At 34.4% G+C, this 15,867-nt stretch overlaps 1 protein-coding gene across 1 annotated transcript; it reads right to left on the reverse strand.

Moving 5' to 3' along the window:
• Window positions 1–8,636: 8,636 nt before the first annotated feature.
• On the reverse strand, window positions 8,637–9,150 carry LOC108466827 (classical arabinogalactan protein 11-like). Its single transcript, XM_017767185.2, has one exon. It carries the CDS (start codon window positions 9,011–9,013, stop codon window positions 8,780–8,782), a length of 234 nt encoding a protein of 77 aa, XP_017622674.1. The 5' UTR covers window positions 9,014–9,150; the 3' UTR covers window positions 8,637–8,779.
• Between the last annotated feature and the right edge of the window lie 6,717 nt (window positions 9,151–15,867).

The following is a 15,867-nucleotide window of genomic DNA, read 5'->3' on the forward strand; positions in this document are numbered from 1 at the left end:
ATTATGAAATGATTTCCTATCACATGCACTCGATCACTGAGTTAGTCACATAATCATGTATCATGTAATTTAACTAAATGAGTTCATCCTTCAACATTTCATTCAAATATGTATATCCCATGTTAACCTCATTGAGTTTCTACAAAATCTCGATGGAATACCCATTATCCGTCAATTCATACGAATGATCATTCCATATATGTACTTCCGCGAACCTCACACCATATGGCAGGATTATCAGTCCAAGCTAAATCCCCTATATCATGAACTCGTAAGGTGATGTCAAGATTACCGGTCCAGGCTAAATCCCTTATAGCGACAAACATCCTTAATGAGCTCGGATCTGAATTACCAGTCCAGGCTACATTTAGACCCTAATCAGATTACCCGTCCGAGCTAAATCCGTAATGCACATATATTCTTTGGGAGGCTCGATCATTCAAGGAACACCCGTTCGAGCTAGATCCTTTTTATAATTGAGATCAACGGATTAGCCGTCCGAGCTAAATCCTTACTGCAACACATGCAGGATCTCGTTACACACATATCAATCAGGGTTTATCCATCGAATCCCCTTTTTAAACCTCAACCGAGATAGTTATCAACAAGTCATTACAAAAGGTGCATTTCATGTATTTTCATACCATCAATAAATGCAAAAATCATGCATTCATAAATTATACAATTATGCTTATTAGGGGGGTTTACTTTAAGTTATCTGAACTTACCTAGTACTCTTTTCGGGATTGTGTTTCGGTTATTCCGAAACATTGCATGTACCACGATCGACCTCCTAAATTTGTTCCTCGGGGTCTATAATAGCAAAATTAACTCATTAATACCCCCACATTATACATTTCAAGTTTAATATCCACCCCCAGTCCAAATGACCATTTTTCCCCTAACCTTTGACATTTTTACGATTTAGTCCCTAAGCTCGTATAATGAAACACATGCAATTTTTATCTTACCCAAGCCTAACTGAACATTTTTCTCTCTTATGGAAACCCACATTTTTCATTTTCTTCCCCATCTCTACCACACATTTACATCTTTTGCAAAATAGTCCCTATAAGGATTTCTCATAAAAACCAACTTGGAAAAGATGTTTAACACACATTTATCTTTCATATTCCTCCATAATCCATCAAAAGACCAATAATTCATGCATGGTTAAATTTTTTAACATAAACCCTAGCATGAAATATAGGTAGAAATGGAAAGAGCAAGCTATCGGGACTTTAAAAATACAGAAAACATGAAAAACGGGGCTTAGGAGTACTTACTATTGAGCTTGAAAATTGAAGAAACCCTAGCTATGGTGTCCTCCAAATTTCGGCAGCTATGGGAAGAAGATGAGCATATTTTTGCTCCATTCTTCCCTTTTTATTTCATTAAAAAGCCTAATGACCAAAATGCCCTTATGCCCTTTCTTTAAAATTTCATCCATGCAAGCCCATTTTTGTCCAAAAATTTTGAATTTGGGAAAATTACTCTCCAAGACCTTCTAATTCATAATCTAAAGCAATTTCATGCAAATTGCTTCTAGAATCCAAATTTTATAATTTATTCAATTTAGTCCCTAATTTCCAATTGGAAATCTTATACTTAGGAATTCTTCATGAAACTTTAACACATGCATATACTCATATTCTATGCCTCATAATAATCATAAAATAAATATTTTGATGTCGGATTTGTGGTCCCGAAACCACTATTCCGATTAGGCCCTATTTTGGGATGTTACAAAAAAATGTACCCATGAATGATATGCATTTATTTTGATGTTTAATGGTAGAATATGAAGCTTGAAATTGTGTTAAACAACTTTTTCTAAGCGATTTTACGTGAAAACGTGTAAAACGACATAATCGGTAAAAATACCTAATGTTCATAAGTACATGTTAGAGTGATAATTTGATGTTGCTATAGAAGGTAAAAATGACCAGCATGTCATAAAACATAAGAAAATAGGAAGAATTTTAATTTCTGAACCTTGGGGTAGAAGTGAAAATATGCAAAAGTTTAGGGGTCAAAATGAAAATTTGTAAAAATATGATTTTTAGACCCATATGAATAGTGTGAATAATTATTAGGCTAAATGTGATATTATAGATCAAGGAAATAGATATTTGGGCTTAAATCAGGAAAATACAAGGTTATAGACTAGAATGGTAAATTATCATTTCTGGATCTGAGGTAAGTTCGCGTGATTTAATAAGCCTATTATTCATGTTATTATTGATATACATGAAATATAATTTGTTATAATTGTATTGAATTTGATGTTAATAGAAATTTGATGGAATATGATATTTAAAAGAAATGGGTGATTACTGAGAATATGAGATCTTGCATATGATTGTCCTGTTTGCATGAGTGGTTGTGCTAAGAGATAGCACAGGTACATACTCAAAACTCATGAGTACATGTTTGACATGTGAAATAAAATGGACTTGTGAAGAGAGTGCAAATGAAATAAGTTTTAGTATTGTTCAATTAATGGACACAAACGGTGATTTGTGGTTGATGAATTGAGATTAAATGAGGAAATCTCGGTTGAACCTTCGGAATGAAAAAAACGTGGTGCTAAGTGAATATACCACGGTTATACGTGTAACGTGGTGCTAAGTGGATATGCCACGGTTACATATATTGATTCATTAATATGGTGCTAAGTGGATATACTACGGTTAAACATGTAACGTGGTGCTAAGTGGATATGCCACAGTTACATATATTGATTCATTAACGTGGTGCTAAGTGGATATACCACGATTAAACATGTAATGTGGTGCTAAGTGGATATGCCACGATTATACATGTTAATTTGAAAAGTGGCGCTAAGTGCGTATGCCAACAATTACATGTTAGCCCAATAGTGTGGAGCTATGTGCTAAAACCACCGGTTATTGTTACTTTCCGAAGTGTTCACCGGGAGAAACAAGTTTGCTAAATGAAATTTAATGTGATAAAAAAATGTGGGATAATACTGGAATATGAATACATGAGTTTTGAATTATGATTTACATTTGTGATTGAATTTTTGATAAGATGAATATGGATAAGTATTATCTTGAAAGTTGATAATAAGAAATTTTAGTGAAGGAATGAAATTTGGGATAAACAATCTAAAACAGCAATAGGGAAGTGACTTTGAAAAATCACCAAAAAGAGTAGAAGTTGAACTAGAAGTGGAATGAGATATGGAATCAAAGCTTATTGAATCTATTTTCATATAAAAGAAACAGAGAAAACAAAACAATTTTTTATGTTGAGATATTTATATTTTTGTAAGACTGGTTCAGACTGATTTCGTGATCCCCTGTTTTGAATTTTAAAAATCATTAAAAATTGTAAAAAAAAATTTAAGAAACATAATTTATATGGTTGGATTCTTTATTGAATTTATTTTCAGAATAAAGAAACGAGAACCTCATTTTAATTTTGTACCAAAAGATAATTAAATTTTAGTTAAAAGTGGTCAAAGCTGTCAAATAGCAAAATAAGGGAGGCTTTAAATAATAAACTGTACTTATTGACAGGACAAAAAATTCTGAAAATTTTATGGTGGAAATATATATGAGTCTAGTTTTTGGGAAAATTTACAGATCTTAATTTTGAGTTCTGTAGTTCCAGATATAAATGATTTAGTGACTATGACTCAAGAAAACAACTTAACCAAAACATATGTAAATGTACAATTGGGATAGTTTTACTATGGAAAGCATGTTAGTAAATTGCTTATTATTTTCATGCGAGCTTACTAAACGTAAAGCTTACCCCCTCCTTTCCAATTCTTTTAGTGTTTTCAGATTAACTCGGGGTTGGAGATCGTCGGGGGCAGCATCACACTATCAAGCCAACACCTTGACAGTGCACATATACTAGAATTATCAAGTGTGTAGCATGTATAGGGACCTAGTTTTATAACATGTGTTATTATAATTTGGACAAATATATTGGTCTTTAATGAGCTAATGATTCTGACTTATAAATCTAGCTATTCATGTTATGTCTGATATTGGTGATGTGCATATGCTTGTTTGCCATGCATGGTTGGTAATATGTTATGTGTTGTTGTAAGAATGTCATGCTTGTGTCTTGATTGTGAATATATAATTACTCAAATATGCCGTGTCAATTGCTATGAAAATGTATAAGTGTATGTAGGTAATTAAGGGTGACAATTGGCTTGGAAAATAGCCTTGAAATTGACCACACGACCCAATCCACATGGGCGTGTGACTCTCCGAAGCAAGAAAATTAGTTAAGTTGCCCAAAGATTTTCAAAGTTCTTGGTTTAGTCCTGAACCACCCCAATGTATGTTATAGATTTCGAAGACCTATATAAGGGACGATATGCATGTGTTCGAGATGTTTTAATTTTTGGTGAAATTTTGTGGCCTGATTTTGCATGTTGTGAATGTTTAAGTCCGGTAACGCCTCGAACCGTGTCCCGACGTTGGATACGGGTGAGGGTGTTACAGAGTATGAGCTCTGAATATACCTCAACCAAAGTTCTTTCCTCCTATCCTTGAATGGGAAACCCAAAGTCGGTCGTTGGTTGTCATCCTTTATTTCCTCAATTTAAATTTATTTTTCTCCCTATTTCCTAATGAATTGCTCATCCCAAGATAGTCCTTGATGGACTCTTTCGAGTACCAACTTGGGCAACTTAACCCCATATGTTATGTGTTGTTGTAAGAATGTCATGCTTGTGTCTTGATTGTGAATATATAATTACTCAAATATGCCGTGTCAATTGCTATGAAAATGTATAAGTGTATGTAGGTAATTAAGGGTGACAATTGGCTTGGAAAATAGCCTTGAAATTGACCACACAGCCCAATCCACATGGGCGTGTGACTCTCCGAAGCAAGAAAATTAGTTAAGTTGCCCAAAGATTTTCAAAGTTCTTGGTTTAGTCCTGAACCACCCCAATGTATGTTATAGATTTCGAAGACCTATATAAGGGACGATATGCATGTGTTCGAGATGTTTTAATTTTTGGTGAAATTTTGTGGCCCGATTTTGCATGTTGTGAATGTTTAAGTCCGGTAACGCCTCGAACCGTGTCCCGACGTTGGATACGGGTGAGGGGTGTTACAGAGTATGAGCCTGAATATACCTCAACCAAAGTTCTTTCCCTCCTATCCTTGAATGGGAAACCCAAAGTCGGTCGTTGGTTGTCTGTCCTTTATTTCCTCGAATTTAAATTTATTTTTCTCCCTATTTCCTAATGAATTGCTCATCCCAAGATAGTCCTTGATGGACTCTTTCGAGTACCAACTTGGGCAACTTAACCCTATATAACCTCGACAGACTTAACCACCATTAATTTCTCTTACACCCGTGGACCTTTGACTTTCTAGTCCTTAGACACGTACATCTTTTTATTCAGTTCTACCTTAGGATTCATCCCATTTGGAAATCCTTGTCAACCTCCTCACCGAGCCAAGAATATACACCATATATACTCTTAAATCCCATTCTTCTTTTACAAGCTAATGGCCCTGGCAAATTGCCCTAGGGGTATTTTCCTAGAGGACTTCGTATGACGTCGTAATCAAGCTATGGTCTTACATTGTATGCCCCATGTTAACATCTTGGCAGACTCCTTGGTCGTTATAGTCGAACTATGATCTTACACCTCATAGTCCCCGTATTTAAGATCCTGGCAAACTATCCCATGATTAATGTCCTGGTCAGCTGTCTATGATGTCATAGCGTCTTTAAGCCAGGTCTTACTCATTTATCGTCAAATCATCATCTGATGCCACAGCATCTTTCAACTATGCTCTTACATAATATAACCCCATGTTTACCATCCCGATGGACTATCGAAGGATGCCATAACGCCTTTCAACTATAGTCTCAATCTTGTTTACCATGATGTCATAGTGTCTTTCAACTACGGTCTTACTCATTTATACCATGATGTCATAGAATCTTTTAGCTATTTTCTTACTCATTTTTAAATGTATAACCTCTGATCAGTCCCATGGCCTAGCCATGATCTTTACTATTCTCGTTTCATTCCATCCGTTCATCCATTTCACCATCCTATACCTTGATGCTCGAACACCAAAGTGTTCCCTCCGCAAGGCCCGGAGCTTCACCCATCATGGTTTGTACTCCGAAATACCATACGGCGGTATCTAATGATTCTACCCCTACACCGAATCCTAACTCCATCTAACTCGTCGATATTTCCCATAGTTTAGTTCATACAATATATGCATCTCACGTACTTACTAATATTAAATACACCATCTATTAGAACATGTAATACTGACTATTTCATGCACATAGAACAACCATCGGGGGGACACCCATATAACATGTAAATTCTATTTACTTATAGTATACGTAATCAACAGAAATCATTCATCGTTTCAAAAATGAAGTACAAAAACTCACATTGCTTCCTTACTCTTAACAACTTAGCTTACCCGAATGCCAAGACTCCTTTGCCCTGACAGCTAAGCATAACAACCCTTTATCAGTTAATCTTGAAGACAATCAAGCTTTAAAACCCAAAATTTATAATTATACCGAAACTTAAAGGATCCTTACTCTACTTTTTCTTCAATCTACAAGTTCATAGGGATAACAAAACTTACTAGTCCCCAATCTCCCTACTTTTAAACTCAAATTCGCACGATAGCTATAGCATGCAGAATTTCCTTCAACTGCATCCTCTTCTTCTTTAGGGCAACTGAAGAAGACGATGCTTAGAGAAAAAGATTTGGGGAGCAGAATTGAGAGGCATTCTATTCCTACGCTCTCCTTTATATATATATACCATCGGCACAGTGTCCACAAACCATTGCTGCCACTCAATCCTAATTATTATGTCTCCCACTATGGAACCAACCGATTCCAATCTAACTAAACCAAGATTGAAATTTAATCATCCTCCAACCAACCATCCATTGAAGTTTTCTAAATATCTTATTTGAGTTCTCAAATTCCCTTTTTCATCCAATTGACTTTTGGATTCTTCTTTAAATTTGGGTCCCTAGGGGAACTGGGTGTGACACAAACTTTTTCTTTATCGATAAGGAAAAACACAAATAGAGGTAATGGCCCTCAAGGATGACTGGCTCTTGATACCAATTGTTGGCGTTTTTCAAAGAGAAACAAAGAACAAAGGAGCAAAAACATGCAATAAGGAAGCATGAAACAATCTGCTTGTCCATTCAACTTGAAAACAATACACTTAAGTAAAAAAAAAAAAAATATACCAAATACACAACTACTCCCACTAATGACTTGGAAACAAGCAAAACTTAACTTGTACACAAGCTGATTATGTCAATCAACACTTAAACACATCAAATAACTTAACAACTAAATTCATTTTCAACTACAAAACATAACAAAGCAACTAAACAAACGGAACCAAAAATAGCATGCATCAAAGGCATCATCTCGTAGTTCACAGCTCGCATGCATTGTTTGCTCGCATGCATTGTTTGCTTGCATGCAGTTCACAGCTCACAGCTTGCATGCATTGCTTGCTTGCATGCAGCTCGCAGTTCACCATTTCGCAGAGTCAACTCGCATCTTTCCATTTCGTAGTGCCAGGTTACACTTCAACACTTTGCAAAGCATTTCACACTTTGACACTTCGCAGAACATCTCACACTTTGACACTTGTGGAGACAACTCACACTTTACCACTTGTAGAGACAGCTCACACTTCACCACGAGCTGCTGCGTGGTTGGCCAACTTGTAACAGGTCGACTAGTTCGTGGCTTATCGGGTTATGTAGTTGCTGTTTGGGACTCTTGTTTAGCTTAAATTTAAGCTATTTGAGAGCCTTTACAATGGCTTTGTTGATAGAATTTGGATGCTTTGGTTGTAGAGTCGGATTTCTTGCTTGCAATCATTGCTCTAAAAGCCTATTGATATATCCGGATTTGGTTTGTTGGTTCAAGACTGCTTGCATCTTCAATAGTCATTCACTATTTTTTTGCTTTTCTGAAAAAAAGGAGATTAATAAAGCAATTCAACGCTTAGCAAGTGTGACTTTATTGTACAAGCCTACTCATGAGTTTGTGGAAATGTTGGATTATCTCATATTATTCTTTAAGTAAAGGTGAGCATGTTGGTTTGGATATAATATGGTCTCCCTCCTTTGGTTTTTTCTAATTTATTTTTAGTGAAAGTTGATTAACTCTGGTTAGAACTCTAATTAACTTTGAATTGCCAATTAACTTTTGAGTTACACTAATAAAAACGATTAACTTTTGGGCATGAATAACATTGGCGTTTAAATTAATAGCGATAAACTCATATTGATGTGGCTGACAGTGACATTAATTAATACTCAAATAAAAATACTCCGATTAAGTTAATAGCGATTAGCTCCAACTAATTAATAAAAATGATTAGCTCTGCTTTGAACTCCGATTTCAACCGATTAATGTGGCTGACACGAATTAATACTCAAATAAAAACGCGTTTAACTCTCGCCTTTGATCAGTTATGTACATAAATTTCTTTTCTGCGTCCAATATTCAGCCAACATCCAACTGAATTATTATTATTATTATTATTATTGTTATTATTATTATTATTATTATAATGGGTTTGGTAATGGGGAAAATTAGAGCATGATATGAGGTTCGTTTTAAAGATGCATCCATCCGTTCCAATTCTTTATTCATAAAACAAATTAGCAAATTACAAAATAATTAATAAGGCAGCTTTCGTGATGATATCAAACCTAGAAAAGCCACTGCTAGACACCCTTGAGATAAATCGTATTTAGAACATAAAATAGCTAGCAACGGCGGCTGCTCCTGCGGCAATAGCCGAGACCTCAAGTGCGGCACCACTGCTAGGACTAGGAGCGCTGGCCTGAGAAGGAGGGGAGCTAGCATCTCCAGGTGAACCTGAAGGGCTGCCACCGGGTGCGGGGGCGGGGGCCGCAGCAGAGGTGGAAACCAAGGCAAAGAGGGCCATGATGGCCAAAGCAAGAACAACAATTTGGCGGGCCATTTTGGTTTGTTGGGGTTTATTAAAAAGGAAAAAGATTGGGGATGGAGAAATGCAGTTTTTCTCTAAGGTTTATTGTATTTAACAATAGAGAAGCACCGCACTGCACAATGATTAAGGGTGGGGGTGTCTGTGATTTATATAGCCTTTCAATTTCTAATTTCAGGATGTTTCACCGCGTAATGCATGGAATGTTTGTTGACATTAACATTAGAATCGCTTCTTTTAATATTCCACACACTAAAATTCGGATTTTCTTTTAAAAAGAAATTATTTGGATAGAATGGACTATACGCAAGGATTTCATAACTCACAACCCATTATCATTTCCATAATGAGATAATCGGTTGGATTAAATAAATTATTAAAATAAAAATATTTTAAAATAAACATCTGATTTAATTATCACTTTAATTCATCTTTTATTTTAGTTTAATTAATTTATATCGGTTCACGAGTTAACTAGTCGATGCTTTTCTCGGTCAATTTTCAATCTAACCGATCTGATTCAAACAACTATAGTTAGAAACCAAATATTTTTTCCCTAGTTGATATTTAAACTTGACCACTATTAACTAAATTGGTATTATTTTTAGTTACTTTGTTGACGTTGTTAACTTTTGTACAGACATCCAATAAATTAAAATTTATTAAAGGTTTTTATTTTATTTTTCTATTTTAGGTGCATAATAAATTTTGACAAATGAATATCTAAAATAAAAATTCTAGGTATTTTTAGATTTATTTTAGTTTTTTTTGGATTTTTAATTCTTAAAACTTTTCATGAATTTTTATATTTTTATAATTTTTAGATAAGCTATAAAAATAGTAGTCCACTTGGTTCTATTTTGGTCATTCAATTATTTTTTAAATTTAATTACTCAATTTTTGAAATTAAATATTTGAGTCACTCTCCGGTTATTTATCTAATAAAAGTCTAACTTAAGATTTGTTTTATTGGTCTAAGAACAAATTTAGACCTCCAAAGTTTACATATTTAATCAATTTAATCCTAAATCTAAAAAATCAACTAATTTAAGCTTTAATATTTACAAAATTTATCATTTTAATTCTAATTTAAAAACTAAAACATAGTTGAAAGAGTTAAAATTTTGTACTGCTTCGAGTAGATCATCCTCTAGCGTCAAATGTCTATGTTGTTTTGGTCTCTTGTACTGGTATAAACAATGTCCATCATTTTAATCCCAACCTTCATTCCTTTGTTTTATTTTATTATATTTTCAATCTTAAAAATTATATATCGGTTCGTTAATCAGAATTACTATCAATCATTGCTTTTAACCATCCATTTTTTAGTCAAATCATGCCATTACATAATTTAATTTAATCATTTTTAATTTTCATATTTTAATGACTAACATTTACATTAAAATTAAAATTTTGAAATCTAAAAATATAAAGACTAAGAATTATTCAATTAGATAATATGAACTAAATTTCTAACTTTACGTATAATAAAGAATTAATAGTAGAATTTAACTGAACAAATTTAGCAGAATCTTTGTTTAGTCGGGACAAAATTTTTAAAATTAAAATAATACAAAAATTAAAATTGATCAAATTAAAATATAAGTATTAAATATGTAATGTGTTTTAAAATATTGTTTTTCTCCTCTGTTAATCCTTGTATTGCACCAATACCCATTGTAGTGCACATGGCTGAAGAATTTACTTGTTTTTGTGTGTTCCCACTTAGCAACATATGGAAATTAGGGCTTGAAACTGAATAAAAAAGTGGGCTCTCGAGCTAATTTTAAAATAAATTGACTCTTCATAAAAATGGCTTCCAAAGGGCCGGAGATCAAATTGAAGCCTGCTAAAAATTACAATAAAAAGAGTGGGCCTGTAGTGAGAATTTTGCGATTGGGCTAAAACCGAGCCCTAAGCAACCTCAAACATCATTTCAAATAGGCCTAGACTGATTCTAAAAATGAGGCCTCAAACTAAATTGGTCTTGGCTTTAGGAAAATTGGGTTTAAGTTTTAAAACATAATTCACTTAATTAAAAAGGGTTCAACCATAAGTTAATGGGTAAACTACACTCATGGTCACTTTTGTTTACCATAAGTTATATTTTAATCACTTATGTTTAAATATTACATTTTAATCACTTACGTTATCATGTTGTAGCATGTAACAGCCTGATTTTGGGCCTAGTCGGAACAGTGGTTTCAGAACCACTATTCCGAGGCCGAAGAAAATTATTTTGATATTATTTTATGTGTTATAATATAATTTATAAGTGCATGTAAATTTTGGTAAGTTAATTTTAGCGATTTCTAGTCCAATTTCGAAAAAAGACTAAATCACGTAAAAGGTAAAAGTTGTGTTTTGATGCCTAAAGGTGTTAAATTACTTTGTATCTTAAATTGGGGACCTTTAAAAGGCAGTTAGGCCATTGAAAGTGTGATGGCCGGCCAAGGGATACAAATTGGTCAAAAAAAGCCAAAATTTGTGGCTTTTAGGTGACTAATTTGACTAAAAATAGAATAAAAGAAAGAAAAGAAAGATATCATCTTTTCTTCATCATCTCTCCACCGAAAATGGCAGCAAAGAAAGGGTTTAGAAGCTGGAAAATTTCAGCAAAGAAACTCCCTTTATAATGTTGAAAAATCGATATTTTGGACTTAGAACGGAAAGAAATCGATTAAGGAATGATTACGTCTTTTTCACCTTTGTCGTATCGAGGTAAGTTCATATGTAAACAATACCATGCTATACATGTATTTAAATGTTATCATTACATGAATTGTACAAATATTAAGTGTATGTGATTAACAGAAATATATAAGACAAAGCCTTAATAGGCGAGGAAAAATCTCGTTTGAACCTTAGGAATAAAATAGGATACGAGTGACATGTCACTAGGAATTATGAGTCTAGATGACTAGCTCGAGAGTGAGCATTTAAATGTCATGAGATATGAGGTAGCTTTAGCTACAATTGAGGCACTTATGTGCAAAGGTTTTTCCGAGTATCCAATTAGTATTCCGAGTGTTCAACGGGTAATCCGAGGAAAGAGTTGATGATGGTCCCAATGAGGTAAGTCATTGGTGAGTACGCACTTGAGTCATGTTACGAGTTGTGCAGGTATGTACACTAAGCCTATGAGAATGCCTTGACATGTGATGATCTATGATGTATAAATATGTGTTCTTACCATGATGGATGAAATGATGTTGTATTAATTTTGTGAACAATGATCATGAATAACTTACCCTTGACAGATTTGAGTTACTGCAGTAGTGTAAATATGAAAATACATTAAAAATAGTGGAAAATTAGTTAGAATCTAAATAAAATATGGGAATAAATCTTATTGAGTATAGTTTCTTATAAAAGAAACCATGTAAGCAAAAGAATTTCCTATAATGAGATATTTGAAGTTGCATAGGACAGAGTCAGAATGACTTTGAGATCCCCTGTTCTGAATTGATAAAATCATTATAAATTGTAAAAAAATATTTATGAGTTATTATTTATATTTTTAGAATCCTTAATGAGTCTAGTTTCAATAGAAATAGACAAGAACATTATTCGAGTCCTGTGCTATGAGATAATTGAACTTTAGTACAGAAGGGTCAGGACTGTCAGACAGTGAATCAGGGATAACTTTGAGGAATAAACTGTACTAATTGGCTTAACCAAAAATTATGGAAATTTTATGGTAGAAATATAAATTAGTCTAGTTTCAAGGAAAATTAACAGAACTTAATTTTGAGTTTCTTAGCTGCAGATATAATTAATTTAGTGACTATTGCTCAGGAAGATAGCTTGTCGTGAACTTGAGAATATGTTGTAAACATTGATAAAAACATGTTAATGAGTTGCTTATTGTTTTCATATGAACTTACTAAACGTAAAGCTTACCCCTCCCCTTTTCTTTTCCATGTTCTCTAGGGTTGCCAGGTTAGCTCGGGTTGGAGGCCGTCAGAGATATTATCACACTGTCGAGTTGACGCTATCGGCATAAGTAAATCCTAGTGTTTCAAGTCTATGGCATGTATAGGGTTTTAATGTTGAGTATGTGATATTATGATTTAGCCAAAGGCATTGACTTGTTATTAAGGTAGTATATAGTCATGTGAATTGGCCTATATCGGCTAATGACGGTATGGGCCTATATGATTATTCTTATGCATGTATGTTATTATCTCTTGTGATGTGGCTTACAGCATGTATGCCTAGAAATTGAATTGAGATTCATTGATGAGTTAGTAACTGATACAAGATTAAGTGATTGGTAAATAGTTAATAATGCCTCATGAGTGGTTTGTGGATATGATTATGCATGCCTAGTGATGGACATGAGGTTTGTGACGTAATGATACTTATGACAAGTATGTGGTAATGATGTGAGTAAATTCTATGATATTTATTGCATAAGAAATTGTCATGAGCATAACATGTTTGTAGATGTTTAAGAGCTCATTTATGCCATGTTGTATGTCATTGGATAAGTATGTGTGCATATGTTGTGAGGGTGACAAATGGCTTGGAAAATAGCCTTGTAATTGTCTACATGGTAGACACTGGCGTGTGTCTAGACCGTGAGTGACACACGGTCTGCCCCATGGGCGTGTTGTCCAACCGTGCGTCCCCTGCACTTAAAATTTTAAGTTAGATTAGTACACGGGTAGGTCACACGAGCGTGTGACATAGCCATGTTTTAAAGTCAGTGTTGCACACGGGCTAAGGGCACGGGCATGTCCCAAGCCACACGGGCGTGTGTGACCACACGGTCTATATCCACATGGCCGTGTAAAGCCTTAAAACATGAAATTTTTCAAGTTTTTCTTAAGTTCTTGGTTTAGCCCCGAATCGCCTCTAATGCATGTTTTGGGTCTCGTAAGCTCGTTTAAGGGACAAATTGTATGTGAAATGAAAAGTTTTAAATTGATTGAAATTTTACGGCCTGGTTTTATATGGTTGATTGAGTTTAAGTCCGGTAGCACTTCGAACCCTGTCCCGGCGTTGGATACGGGTGAGGGGTGTTATATTTAGTGGTATCAGAGTATTATTTAGTCGATTCTCGGACTAATCTAGCGTAAAAGAGTCTAGCTATACATGCCATAGTATTATTCGTAATAGTGTGATGTCTTCTGGCCCTAGCAAAACTGTTGGTTAAGACAGGAATGACTTCCAACCGAGCAAATCTTGATAGAGATGAGAGTAAAGTTGAGATTATTGAATCATGCTTGTGATATGCTGAAAATAGGAAAGGTATGAAAAGAAATTCATGATTTTTTTTACATGAACTAGTATTCATTATGTGATACTCTTGAGTTAAAGAATATGAAATAGTGGAATAAAACAAAGTTAAGTTGTGAAAAGCTCTTTTATGCATATTAGTATTCATACAATGTTAAATGTCCCACTTGATTGGCCAAGTGGTTATGAGAAAAAAAATTTGCTTGAAATGACAGAATGTATGTATGAATGCTTTTATTGCATGATTAATAATCAGTATATACATGAGGTTGACATTTATGTCTAGATTAATGAAGTCAAGATGCCGTAATGTTATGGTTTATAATCTCAATTATAGAATCATAAATGTCACAATAGCATGAAAGTTGTAATATTGAAAGATCAAATTGGGTAGAACACAAGGAATGAGCATGATCGTTCACTAATGAATTGACGGAAAAGACCATGGTTGGACCATGGCAATACATGAGATATGTACGCCAGTGTTAGACATGTCTGGGACATGCATCGGCCACATAATGAGAGCCAGTGTAAGACCATGTATGGGACATGACATCGGCATTGAGACGAGGGCTAGTGTAAGATATGTCTGGGACATGCATCAACCACATTATGAGAGCCAGTGTAAGACTTGTTTGGGACATGCATCGGCCTCAAGATGTTATCCAGTGTCAGACATGTCTGGGACATGCGTCGGCTACGAGATGTGCTAGTGTAAGACATGTCTGGGACATACATCGGCACGGTTACATGTGTCAGTGTAAGACCTGTCTGGGACACGGTATCGACACAGATGGATGAGAGCTAGTACAAGACCATAGTTGGACTATGGCATCAAGTACGCGATGTACTCAAAACCGTAAGACGTTCTCCAATTTGATAAATACTAGCAAGTGATTAAGACTAAATGGGGGAACTTGATAAGAAATTAATAGTAATTTGGGTAAAAGAAATGAAAGTTTGAATTGTGATAAATTCACTTATGTTTAGCTAATATTCACATGAAATAAAGTTGCATGTATTACTGAGATATGTGAAAATGTGTTTCTAACAAGTTGGAAATTTGAAATGTTTGAATCAATGCGCGTAATGCTATGTTGTTGTTGAATATGTTTTTGCTTGAGAGTAAAAAGTTTAGAGGCTTTACAATCTTCGCCCTCTTACCAGAATAGAGTTATACAATGAGATTCTCGAGAGATATGTTGCATAAGCTTGCAAAAGTGAAACTAAAGAGTACAATAATGGAATAGTATGGGATTAGTGAAGACAGAATTAGTTAAAGGAATAATGTCGGACTTGCACAGATATCTAAGTATGTCAGATTCAATTAAATAAAAGTTATGGGTATCTTTCTCTTCTAAGTATTCTATGTTTTTCTCTATTCTGGGAAATACGTATGGTTATCCCTTTCGAGTGGGAATTCTATCGCATGAGGATGCAAGTGACTATGATATTAGATGAAAAGCCCTATTGGTCCAGTTAGTTATGATCGACATTTCTCCATCTCTTCAGATTTCTATCCTGATATATTGGAATGAAGTTGATAGTAAAAATCTATGTGAGATTATTCTGAGGTTCTATTGATTATGGTCTATATATGCGGGAATTATATTATCTCTGTTATG

The sequence above is a fragment of the Gossypium arboreum genome, chromosome 2, assembly GCF_025698485.1.
Source record: "Gossypium arboreum isolate Shixiya-1 chromosome 2, ASM2569848v2, whole genome shotgun sequence".
NCBI classification, from domain to species: domain Eukaryota; kingdom Viridiplantae; phylum Streptophyta; class Magnoliopsida; order Malvales; family Malvaceae; genus Gossypium; species Gossypium arboreum.

Coding starts and splice junctions, on each gene's coding strand:
- LOC108466827 (XM_017767185.2), bottom strand. CDS start 9,013: ATGGCCCGCCAAATTGTTGTTCTTGCTTTGGCCATCATGGCCCTCTTT.